Source organism: Paralichthys olivaceus, chromosome 3 (genome assembly GCF_024713975.1).
Source record: "Paralichthys olivaceus isolate ysfri-2021 chromosome 3, ASM2471397v2, whole genome shotgun sequence".
NCBI lineage: Eukaryota > Metazoa > Chordata > Actinopteri > Pleuronectiformes > Paralichthyidae > Paralichthys > Paralichthys olivaceus.
The window spans coordinates 19590001-19603224 of NC_091095.1; the positions used below are offsets into that span (position 1 = coordinate 19590001).

A 13224-nucleotide genomic window follows, 5' to 3' on the forward strand; every position below is an offset into this window, starting at 1 on the left:
TGTGTCTGTGTGTGTGTGTGTGTGTGTGGGCATTGAAGGCATTTTTAATATGTGGATAAATAAATTATCAATTGTTGACTAACACAACTTGTTGAACATAGAAAGCCACAAATATCAGTATCAAGCATAGTTTAAAGGTTTGTCTGAACCAAGATGTTGCACACAACACAATGTTTGCATGTGCACGTGTAGATGAATGTGCACGTGTTTCTTATACATGTGTATGAGATGATGGGGGCGGGGGCAGATTAGTGTCTTAGTATAACACAATCATAGCTGCCACACACATTCTCACAGTCTGATTTCAAGTTGAACCAAGTCAAGTTGTCATAGCTTTTATGGTTAAATATTGTTTAAAACTGTAATTTCCTAAAACAGCACACTGCAGAGTTTCCATACCCTCCAAAGACACTTTATAAGCTGTTATTGATCATTTTACTGATGGTTAATAAATAATTTACTAATGTTTCTAAGAAGAGGATGACAACAAGTTTGACAACTGTCAAAATCCTTCCCTTACATTTTGGTAAACCCAAGAAAATTTGCTTTGTCCTTTTGACTAACTCTTTAATTTCTCAGGAAATACATTAACTTGAGTTAACATCAATAATTTGTTACCTCTGCCAATGAGGTTATGTTTTCATCAGCATTTATCTGTCTGCTAGATAGCAGCATCACATAAAAACTACTCTATGGATTACCACAAAGGATATGGTATGGCTCAGAAAAGAATCTATTCAGTTTTGTTGCAGGAACTTTTGATCTCCCTCTTTTGTAACTTTCTTGAACATTGTGAGATAGAGGCGTTATTGGGTTTTTTTCCATTTTCACCAATGTCTCAGGGAATCATACCTGGACCTTGACTTAATATAAGTTGACTATTGGGCCTTATGGATGTTTGCATGTATGTAAATTTATTTTGTTGGTTGAACAGAAGTAGCGAACAGGAAAAAACGAATGTCACTATGGAGGATATTCCATAACCTGGCAACCAAAAGGCTCCTGTTATTAAAGGCTTATCACTGATCTATAAAGCATTATTGAATGATTAAGCTGAACCTCTGTAGCTCACTTAACACACATTTGTTCATGTCTTTTCTATCATTTCTGCGGCTCAGCCGTACTCTGGAGCACATGATTTGGACTCGAAGGAGGAATATGTGGAAATATTCCTCTGGTTCTGCTGCATCTATTTTAATACTTACTGTCCATCCACAATGTTATTCTGACTCAGTGAAGCACTTTTTTCAGTATCAATAAATAAATGGCAAAGTAAATGCCTTATACAAAAGTCTTCTAAACATTGTGTAACACCATTCCTTTTCTCTCATCCCTTTCCTTCTGCTTCCTCCTTTCCTTCAGGACAAGAGACACAGAGACGAGGACACGGGGACGTACAGTTTCTCACAGAGGAACCTCATCCACCAGTCTACCTCCTGACATCTCCACTGCTGCTGTCTATGAGCTGCACTGAGGCAGAGGAGTGGGCTTTCCAACAATCCTGACACACGGAAAAACCCTGTTGAAGCTCCACCAGCAGCAGCAGCGGCTGACATCATGTCCTCTCCTCCCCTCCCCATGCCCTCTCTCCCCCCCAGCCCGCTGGCCATGGAGTACCTGAATGACTTTGACCTCCTCAAGTTTGAGGTGAAATCTGACACTCCTCCACTCGCTCCTCCTTGTCCATATCCCAAATCTGGCCTGGCCTACGACCCCTCCAGCTCACCGTACACCAGTCATCCTCCACAGGACTCCAGTTTGAGCTCCAGCCCGTACAACTCGCTGCCGCCCTCGCCGACGCTCAGCGACGCCCACCCGCCTCCCTCAGGCTCTTCCTCCCTCTCATCGTCATCCTCCTCCATCTCGTTCCCCTTCTCCATCTCGAACAGCTTCAACTCTGGCATCAGCTCTGGCTCTCAGGGGAATGTGGAGGGGAGCCCGGCCCACAGCGGCCCGCAGGGTCCCACTCCGGCCTCGCTGGAGGACCTGATCTGGCTGGCAGCACTGCAGCAACAGTTTGGGGGAGAGGTGACAGGGCCTGCCACTCTGCTGGGAGCATTGGGAGGAGTACCAGAGAGAGGGGACAGAGAACGGGGGCCGGTAAATGGCTTCCTGGGCTGTGAGGATGCTGTTGAGGCCCTGCTGAACTCAGCTGCTGCAGCAGTCAGCTCACAGGTAACATGCTCTAGGTTAAATCTGTGATATGTTATGTAGCCATGAAAAGGTTGGCTTCTTTCTTCTCCCTCCTGCTGCCTCTTCATCATCTCCTGTGCCCCCTCCTCCCCTTCAGTTTCCAGGTCTCTCTCAGAGTTCCAGCAGCAACCTTGGCGACTCAAGCAGCGACAGCGGTGGCGACATCTCCTGCACCAAGGGGACAGACATGTGCCATCGCCCGCTCGTCTTCCTCTCGTCGGCCCCTGCCTCGCTCCCAAACGCCACCCAAGCCTCAGCTCCCTACCCGCAGCCTCTCAGCCCCCAGGGTCGCCTTCATCACCACCAGCATCACCATCATCAGCACCACCCGCATCACCCAATGCATGGCAGCCATCACCATCACCACCACCAAATAGTTAATCAGGTAAAGGGGGGAAACACTTGTGCTTGTATCTATCCAGATGATCGTCATGATAATGATGCTCGAAAGGAAGAGTTCATCAGTAAACCAGGGGGACGTTGTAGGAGGGGCAGGAAGCAGAGTGAGGAAACAGAGGCACCTGTGTGAGAGGGATGAGCGGAGGGAGCGAGGGATCGTGCAGTGAAGGATTAGGATTAGGACATTAGAACATGGTTATTAATGTCTGCATCTATCTGAGGCATCACTTGAAGGCCTGCTCTCTACAGGCCAACTATTAGGGAAGTGAAGTCTCTGAAGACACAAAATCACAATAATGCCATTTTTTAGATATGCGTTGAGAATTTAGCATTCATAAGCAGTTTATAAACACTTAATACATGATTTATAACACACTAAAATGCAGCTTAATACAGATATGAAGACATTTGAGTGTCTGTCATTGTACAGTATTTATCAGCAGTCAGAAATGATCCTATGAAAACATAGTCTATTATATTGTAATGGTCTCTTACTACATTTTCAGTCATTATCATATGACTGATACATTAGTTAACACGTACATGTGCTTACAACTATTATAGGGTTTCTTTAGTGGTGATACTATTTATACCTGATGAATAGAATTCAAAATTCTTCCAAAGACATTTTGGGATCAGCTTTTACACACAAAAAAAACTGTTTATAAAGCTCAGTGTTGAATGGTATCTTATGGATGTACATTAGCAGGTAAAGAAATGCAGTAATCTGTGTTCTGGTCGATCAAGATGTCTGGGTGAATCACTATGTGGAGCACAGTGTGAGCTTATGATAATATCTGCTATTATTGCTGTGTGTAATCCTGATAACTGTCACCCACACTTAGTCAGATTACATGACAGATTATGGACATGTGGTGCTGAAATGTGCCCCCTGACACACACACACACACACACACATACAATATGACATATCACATGTGCACCAGTCATAAGATGTATTTAAGTTTGACTCCAGTTCACACTCCTTGAATATATGCTATGTTATGGCCCAGTATATTTTCTGTGTGTGATTCCACCTTGTGTTCGACAGTGTGGGGCAAACGACCGCTTCTCTGACGAGCAGCTGGTGAGCCTGTCGGTTCGCGAGCTCAACCGACATCTGCGTGGCGTCAGCAAGGACGAGGTGGTGCGCCTGAAGCAGAAACGTCGCACACTAAAGAACCGTGGCTATGCCCAGTCCTGCCGCTACAAGCGCCTACAGCACCGCCACGCTCTGGAGTCAGAGAAACATGTGCTCACACAACAGGTACACACACACGTCTGTATGTACGAGTCTCACCTATATGATCTCTCAGTATATGCACATCCAGGACTTATCTGACCCTAAATTTGAACCTCAATCTGATATCAAGCTTTATTATGGACACCTTGACCCTGAAAAGGCCTCAAAATGGGTCAAATCCTCTGTCTGGTACTCTGTGGGGCCTCAGTTCTTAAATTTACATCCCTGACACAATTTACTATGAAAAATGAGTCAACATCTCAGTAAAGAACAGAGAAATGATCGTCTTCTCTCCACCTCCCTCTCCTCAGTTGGATCAGCTGCAGTGTGAGCTGACTCGAGTGCTGAGGGAGAGAGACGCCTACAAGGCCCGCTACGAGAAGCTCCTCAGCACGAACCACGGCGCCGGCGGCGAGGCCCCACCGACCCGCCCCAGCAACCCACCCGCTTCCCCACCCCCCGACTACTTCCTCTGAGTTTATACCCTCAGAAGAGAACATAGAGGAAAAACAAGCTCAGCCAACATGGAGCGACCAGTGATGAGGGATCAGACTCAGAGAAGCAAAGAAGTATGCGTTTATGTGTGAGTGTGCATGTTTGCGTGCGTGTGCATGTGTGTGCATGTGTGTGTACAGCAGGGATGGTGAGAGAGACATTCAGTTTCGGGGCGACACAACTGTGAAACCCACCCTTGAATGAAGGGGAATCATAGAGCGAGACTCTAGGCTGCTGACTAAACTGTGAATAGTTGCACAAACACTGGCTGAGAGCTCATTGAGATCTTCTGCCTGTGACACCAGCACAACAGTGGACAAATACCACTGATGGAATCAAATTACAATCGTATCAATCCCATATTATCTATGCAATGTGACATAGCTGCAATGTACTCTCCAAATGAGTGTTTGAGGCTCACATCGTAGTTTTGTTTTTATTTTTATATAATAAGCTGCTATAAAGCTGCAGAGGTCTGAGTAGTGCAGTGGTGCTGGATGTGGAGTGATATGGGCTTGGATGAAGTATCCACAGCATGCAGTTAAGTATTTACCAGCTAATGTTTCACAGTTGCCTACCAAAGTGTTGAAGCTCACCAAGACTTGTTATTCTTTGTAAAGTGAATAATCATAGATAAAAGAATGTACAAGGATACCTCTCATGGGGACCTTCCAGTGATTGTGCTAAACGAATAGTGGGGATACTGCTCTTGTTTTTTTTTTTTTAGCAAATAAATCTAGTTGGAAATGGTGACTTTCAGCCATTAACACAAACAGAGAAGACTCGCTGTTTGCTCTCGAAGCTGATTTTTTTTTTTACATATGACGAAGTGGAGCTGGTTGTAATTAATGAAGCGGCTGCATGTGGTGGAAAGGACAAAGACACCCAATCCCAAGAGTGTGGCATGATTTGTGTGGTTGTGTCCAGTTCTTCTAGGCACATTGAACACCTCTGTAACAGGGACGATCACCATTTTAATGCGACATGTGGCACCACAGAGCTGGTCACTGTGCACTCAGGTACTGTGGTTCTACTCCAGATGCAACTCAAAACCAATGGCGCAGGGGGAAAAAAAGCAAAAATATATTTTTTCATGGAGAAAAAAAACTCTCCCATGGAATCATTGCGTTAGATTTATTTATTTTGGGTGTAGGTTAAATAAATTGTTATTTTTATTTATTCACTTATTTATTCAGTATTTATTGTTTATTTATGTATTGACTCTAATTATTTTACCGGTTTTATTCCATTAGTGTGTATTTTTACTTTCCTACAGTTTATTACCTTATCCAATTGTGATTAGAATTAACATTATTACCAAAACATGACGGCCATTATCGTGGTTTCCTGCTCCTGTTGTAGTGTGGTTTCATATGCATATGAAATAAACAAAGTACTTTACCATCCCTGGCGTGCTGTATTGTGTTTTGTGCACTCTTCACACAGGTCACCTCCTCTCCATTCACCTATCTGAGCATCTCCCAACCGCAGCCTTGTACAGGCCTATTCTGTGCAGCTCACCCTGCAGCCCCATCCCCTGCTCCATCCCTCTCTTTATCTCCATCCCTCTATAGTGAGGCAGTGACCCTGGGTGTTGCACTGTTTGGGATGACCTCATCTTCGGCTCTACCTCTCTCTCTCTCTGTCTCTCGCTCTCTCTCTCTCTGGCCTGTACAATAGGAGCAGGATTAGGGCTATAATAGCGTCCTGGCTGCTCACTGCCGGAGCCTATTGTGGCTTTGTGTGGGAGGGACGCACCACCGCTCACGGCCACACTCGTATTCTGATAGAAAACATGCACATATACACTCCTTGGATGTGGGACTATATGGTTTTATTTGATAAAAAAGGTAAAATGGGTCAGTCCAGGAAAAGGTCACATGTGTCTTTGATGAGACACAAAAGGAGAGAGGCGACAGACTGAAGCACTGGGCGAGCAGGTCGATAGGATAATTGTATTAAAACAGTTTTTACTAGAGGAATTCCCAAATAACACGTTTTAAACAAGTTGTGTTTCCCCAAGGACACACACACACACACACACACACACACACTCATAGTAATAGAGCCACATTTGGAGAAGACTTGCGTTGTACTTCCTCCTAGTGGCCAGTTTCTATATCGCTGCCATCTATCACAGGTCAATGAGAGCTTCGTGGCTCAGAGCATCATTTTATTATGACCTACTGCTCCCTACCTCCTGAATACTACCTCCTGCCTCCTATCTCCTGAATCCTGCCTCCTACCTCCTACACCACAGTGAGTGTCAGTTTGTAGAGCCTGAGAGAGAGAGAGAGAGAGAGGAGAGAGAGATTACAAACAAACCTTTATGTCTGATAGGATTTTTAAAACCTATGCAAAGTGTCTTTGATCATTGTTAAAAGCGCTATAATTATAATAGTAATTATTATTATTATTATTACACAATCTCGTTAACTGCACTTTTCATGTAAAATTACACACATTCATGCAAAAATTAAATTAAATTAAATTAAACTAAATGTATTAAAGAGCGAGAGAGAGAGAGAGTGAGAGAGAGAGAGCGAGGGAGAGAGAGAAGGAGACACGACGGAGAGAGAGAGAGAGAGAGAGAGAGTGCAGCAGGAGAGAGAGAGGAAGGGAGAGAGAAAGAGGGAGAGAGAGACCGTGCTTACTTTGTACGGGAGCCGCCAGACAGGTGAGAGATCATACTTGCTGCTGAGCTGGGTTCATGAAGTGGGTGAGGTTGGGTTGAGGCGAACGAGGGGGAGAAGGGGGAGTGTTCAGTTTTCTTTTGGAGTCTTTATCCCCGATCGCTTCATATCAGTTTGCAGATGCAGACAGATGTGCCCGAAGACAGACTCAGCAATGAGGAGAAGGCGACCACGGTAGGTGGGCTGCACGGGGCTGCACGGAGGTCTGGGCACACAGCCCCTAAAATCTAGAATTAAAGCAGCCAATCAGAGTTAGGGGCAAAGTGCGAACATTACAATGTTTTGTATTTAAAGTGTCAGCTTAATGGATGGGTTTATTGTTCGTGCGTGTGTTTGTGTGTGTGTGTGTAATATCAGCAGACCCACTTTCTATTTCTTTCACCATGGCTTTTTAGCATCTTCCACCTCATTGTTGGGGTTTTTCTGAACTGCAACTTTATTATTTCGGTTTACTCTTACAATCAGTAGTTTTTTCTGTTACATCCCAAAAAATGTCTCTGAGCTTCCTGGAAACTGACCTTTTCCTACCCCCACACCAAACAGCAGCCTAACAGAGTTAGCAGCACATTGAGCAGTGAAAGGACCAGATAGCAATTTGCCTAAGGTGCTGGTCGAGACCAAAACAGAGCTGAAGTGAGACAAACTTTCAGCATGTTTAGAATATTTTATAGATAGATAATCTATCTTTCCATGTATCCTTCCATCTATCCATCCAGCATCCATCCATTTGAGACATGAAGTTTGAAAAATTTGAGCATTTATTTAATTGTATTATGGGAATTGTATGAGATAATGTTTTTCAACCTTGACTTGTAAATGTCACACTATCTCAGCCTCTGCTCTGCTTGCTATCATCCTCCTGTTTTATGGAAGTACAGTAGTAACAGTGAGTTATTATCTGTTGTACCATATCTGGGTTCTGTCTCTTGGCATTATGTGATGCATCACAGTGTCCCTCGATCTGTCCCTCAGTGTGACAGTATGACTCTGTCCAGCACACCGACAGTTCGCAGAGGAAGCACTCCTCTGCCAATTAAGCACCAGCTCAGACGAGAAGAAGCTGTGCATGATGACGGCGACTGGACATCAAGTGCTGCTGGGTCCTCTGCATCACCGATCCGCTTCAGTCCAGCCTTGGACGACACTCCAACCGTGGCGGTGGAGGGCAGACCTGATGGGCCTCTAAGGATCGCCCTGCTGGGGCAGAATGGCGTGGGGAAGTCTTCTCTGGCCCTCGCCCTCGCTGGCGACATGGACAGGACGGCATCTGTGGATTCTGATGGTACAAAGCTCTTTGTTTGAAGTAGGAAAGGCCGCCTGCAGTAGCGTTGCCTTTCACAGTGAGCAGCAGGTAAACAAACCCCAGCACCCATCTCCCATCTGAGACCTAACCTAGCTGCTCTCCCTGTCCCTAGGGGAGGGATACATGCGCACAGTCACAGTGGATGATGAGGAGAGCAGCATCATTATCTTTGACAACTGGAGACAGGTGAGCCCAACAATACTTCACTGTTCCCATGATCCCTGTTCTCTGCTCCCTCATTAGGCCACTGAGCACTCTTTGCACCTGCATACATCCATCTCCATATCCTATGGTGCCCTGTGCGTCTCGTGGACAGATTGCTAAGACAATTTGCATATACAACCAGAATTAGCCTAAAAGGGAAACTTTAAGGGAACTGTAATACACAATGCAGCATATGAGAGCTGTTCATATTATTTGTCCAGAGCACATGTCTTTGCTTATTGAACTTGACGGCAATATATAACTGTAGAAATAGTTGCCTTGAGCTCCGAGAACTGCTGTGGCGAAAGGAGGACAATAAATCTGCTGCATCTGCAAGTGGTTGTCTGAGGAAAAGCTCATTATCAGGTTGTTTTGCACACTTTTTTCTTCTTTTCCCTCGAGTGCAGTTCAGAGGCATCTGTGCAGGGATGTGAGTGAGGGGGAGAGAGAGAGAGAGAAAAACAGAGAGAGAGAAAGAAAGCTGCCCACAGAGCAGATGTGCCAAGTGACTGTATTCATGTTTTTATTTTAGGTACACAGTTGATTCTAATGTGGGGATTCTCTGACGTTTATATAATGATTATTGATGATCTGAAACACTGTGAGGTTTGTCCAGTGAGGAAGTTGCCTTTGGGTCTGACTCAATTCTAGACTGAATCAAAATTAAATGAAAAGTCAATGGACCATGGCTGCTCAGAAAGACAGGAAGTGATGTGATCTGTTTTCTATGAAGGATTCACTCAGGGGCAATTTATTTTTAGAGATTTCTGCCTCTTTGCTATTTGGAGAGGATTAGTGTGTGTGTGTGTGCGTGCGTGTGTGTGTTACTCAATCAGCAGAGTGGCAAAATGATGTAGACAAGGAAACACGTCAGAGTTAAGCTCCACTACGATATGACACCATACAATACCATAAGATAAACTTTATTGATCCCATGTCTGAAAATATCATAAAATAAAAAGATTTGAAGAGAAACATTCTTGAGTAAAGGGATGTGTACTTTATTAGTGCACTATGTATGAGATACTAAAATAGACCTGTACATATAAATGCATATATAGGCACTTTTGACTTTCCTCACAGTATATATAAATGCCACCTACATTACTGTATTACACAGTGCCTTTACCTCTGTCTGCCCCTCAGGACCTGTCGGCGCTGCAGTGTGAGGTGTGTGTCCTGGTGTTTTCGGTGACTGACAGGCGCAGCTTCCACCGCACCGCCCAACTCCGACTTCTTTTGAGAGAGACTCAGCCCCAAACTCCCATCATCCTCGTTGGTAATAAGAGTGACCTCGTACGCACACGTGAGGTCGCCTCTCAAGGTAAGACAAGCCTTCTGCTTTGCCCCCCCCCCCCATCCTCATCTATCAAATTCTTTTCCTTCAGTTGTGGCGTTGGTCTCCACAGTCAGTGTTGACATTTTCGGCTCTATGTCTGTGTCAGCAAACACTAACGTGTGGTGAGATATGTGAAAATGTAAATGTCAGTGTATCAGCTCAGTTGCAGTGTGGGAGTATAAGGGGAGCCACAATCACATTTAAAGCGAGAGAGCATTGACTGGAAATGAACTGCCTCTTCACATTAATGCAGCTTTAAAACACACAGGCTGCCGAGCCGTGTAATATTACTACATGTACTGTATATGGTACACCTCCCAACTCAAAGCCCCTGGAACCATACAAAGAACACACACACACACACACACACACACACACACACACACACACACACACACACACCTCCACCTCCACCAAGGCCCAACAGTCTGCTAAAATCCAATCAATCTGCACCAGAAAGCACACACTCATGGATACCGGTTCCCTTAATGTGCTTAATGGATTTTTTATAATAAAATCCATGAAACACTCCCAGGGATCTCAATGAAAATGTCAAAAAAGGCCCTACTGCACAATATTAAAGAAAGCGAAAAATAAATCCTGGATCTGGACCAAGATTTTATGTAATCTAGCCTGACCCATACTGCATTCTTCTACCAGATTTTAGTTTATCAGTTTTTCAGTTTTTTCAACCAATTTAGTTTCATATAATATTACTCATAAACAAACAAACCAACATGGAAGACAATAATCTTTGACAGAGGCTTAACTACAACATTGACCCCATTGATACTCTGTGTTTATGCAGCTCCTACATGTGCTTATTATTAAAGAAGGTGAGAAAGTCACTCCAGCAGGTTATTACACCCTCTAAAAGTCTTCTTTGTTTCTCAAAATTGCTTCCAAAGGTTTGTTGTGAAAAAAACTCTCCTCATGACCTTACAATGGTACACACACACAAACACACACACAGAGCATTCTGCAGCACCTCTAGATTTGTTTCTCTTTTTCTGCTCAGTTTCAGCCCTCCTGCAAGTCTTAAAAACCCAAACCATCTGCCCTCATTAAACTATAAATTTCTTTATAAGCTCCTCGTAATCGCTTGCAAGTGCAATTTGCACAATTGATCAAAGGGACCCTGCCTGACGTTAGCCTCGTATACAGAGAGCTCTTCAACACCCTCTCTGATGAAAGAACACAGGCCTGTAAAGGGGTCGACCAAGCCCTGTTTAAAGCTCACATAACAGGTGACGTCCTGGGTTTTATACATCTGGAAATCTTTGTAGCATGTTATACTGTCCTCTATCTCTCTTCATTTGTTGTCTACTGTCAGCTATAGGCGAAAATGCTGAAAAACTCATTTGAAAGCCAGGATGGAAAAGGGCCAAAACTGTGATCATAGACCTCTTGTTGTTTTTTCACCACATTCACAGCTTGGTTAACATGTTTCACATGTTGGATTGAGTATAACGGTGGAAGAAGAGAAGTATAATTTGTACTGGATGCTTAATGCAGATAACACTGTCCCCTCTCCTCTCCATCCTTTTCCTCAGAGGCCATTTCCAGCGCCACCCTCTTCAACTGCCTCTTCTTGGAGATCTCCGCCTCTCTGGACCACCGCACCCTAGAGCTCCTGGAGTGTGCGGTGCGGCTAGCCAGGGGCCAATCCCCATGGCCCCCGGGGATGACCGCGGAGGACTTGAGCGGAGGAGGCCAACGCGAGAGCATCACCTCCCGTGCCAAACGCTTCCTGTCCAGCCTGGTGCCTCGGTACCCGCGCGAGCGAGAGGCAGGCAAGTTCTTGAGGCAGAAGTCCCGCTCATGCCACGACCTGGGGGCGCTGTGATTGGGCGAGGCTGATGGTTCGATTGTTGACAGAGAATAGCTGGAGGTAGAACACCAACAAAAGAGAGGATGGAGTGACACAGCAGTTAGAGGATGAGAGATGAGGATGTGAGTAGCAGAGGAGGGGTGAGTTTGCAGGAGCCAGAGCGATGGCAGGACACTGTTGTGAGTGATCATCATGTGCATCCAGCAGTAGACAACAGCGAGAGTGATGTTAGTGATGATGTTTATCTACAGCAGTTTTGTACACTATCAACAAAGACGAGAATATTATAATACTGTTGTAGAGCACATGTAAATACACTGTGGTCGTGATAGTTAACTGCCACCCTCATCTCTTTAAATAAATTGCTTTTTTGAGTCCTGACAAACTCACTGCATGTTACCCTTGACCTCTGTTTATTAATAAACCAGTTGTCACATTTAATCACATTTAACTACTGTTTTAAGCTCAGGATAAAGTCATGACCACACAAATTCAGAACTCATTAGTGAGACAGACTTTGCTGATGATTCACATTGTGTTTGTGGAGTCTCAGCTATTGTGGTTTCTATGGGGACGGTGGGGAGGAAAACAATGAAGGGCCGGTGGAGGAGAGAAAAATTGGAAGAACAGAGCTCGGCATAGCAATAAGAGGAGAGGGGAAGGACGAGCAAATTATTGTATATGGAGTGACTGTTGCCATGTTACAGTCGTCATGGTGACCTGGAATCACTGAGACATACACATCGCATCCATTTCAGCTCGGTGGCTTTTCCCCTGAATGTCACTTCAGAGACTGGAGGTGAATTGTATTTTTCAGCATAGAATTCAACATCCCAAATTGAAATGCAGAGGATGTTTTGTTTCATGTCAGCTTCTCTGCACTCATCTGGGTCACTCTCCAACTCATAGCACTTCCAGCCTCCCACACCCACCCACACGTGCAAAAATCCAGTGCATCACAGGTCATTATGTCCATCATTTGTTATCAAAGGAAGAGCTGTGTTATAATAGAAGTAAAAAAGCAAAATGGTGGCCTGATATTCTGACTCATTCTATTGGCTGCAAACTGCTGGAACTGATTGAGAGGTTAGGATTTGGGATTTTGACAACCTGGGCTGCAGGCTCCCTCCTGTGGACGAGTGGATCTGTTGTAAGTGAGCTAATGAAACAACTACATGAATATATTTTGAAATGGGGGAGCTAAAGGAAATGTTCATGAAGTGGGAAGCAGCTCGTTGACCTAGTTCAAATGTTGCTGTCACTCAGTGAGATTTTATTTTCAAACTAGCTGCAGCTCAGATGCTGGAAGAGCTTTAACATCACTGAAAATCCTCTCACTGTCGTCAGAATTGATCAAATGTTTGGTAAAATTTGCATCAAAAGTATGTATGGAAAATTCAAACTAAGTATCCTCTAAAACTGGTCATTAAACTTGTGTGTAGTATGTCTACATGGTGCTTCTGAGCCACTGGCATATTCTTCAATGATGCATATTCAAGAATGTGTACTCCACTAAATATGTCT

General features: G+C 44.4%; 2 protein-coding genes across 2 annotated transcripts in view; both read left to right on the forward strand.

Annotated features, from left to right (window-relative positions):
- nrl (neural retina leucine zipper) overlaps positions 1–5734 on the forward strand; it is a 6784-nt gene extending 1050 nt beyond the window's left edge. Inside the window, exons 2-5 of the mRNA XM_069522379.1 lie at positions 1363–2175; positions 2291–2578; positions 3644–3859; positions 4147–5734. Coding sequence (XP_069378480.1) covers positions 1558–2175; positions 2291–2578; positions 3644–3859; positions 4147–4311 — 1287 coding nt within the window. The 5' untranslated portion in view covers positions 1363–1557 and the 3' untranslated portion in view covers positions 4312–5734. The remainder of the gene's footprint in view (positions 1–1362; positions 2176–2290; positions 2579–3643; positions 3860–4146) is intronic.
- Positions 5735–6883: 1149 nt separating this feature from the next.
- Positions 6884–12141, forward strand: LOC109625490 (GTP-binding protein REM 2-like). Its single transcript, XM_020080724.2, has 6 exons — positions 6884–7007; positions 7137–7197; positions 7996–8305; positions 8439–8512; positions 9677–9854; positions 11423–12141. Exons 2-6 carry the CDS (start codon positions 7144–7146, stop codon positions 11713–11715), a joined length of 909 nt encoding a protein of 302 aa, XP_019936283.1. The 5' UTR covers positions 6884–7007; positions 7137–7143; the 3' UTR covers positions 11716–12141.
- Positions 12142–13224: the final 1083 nt, after the last annotated feature.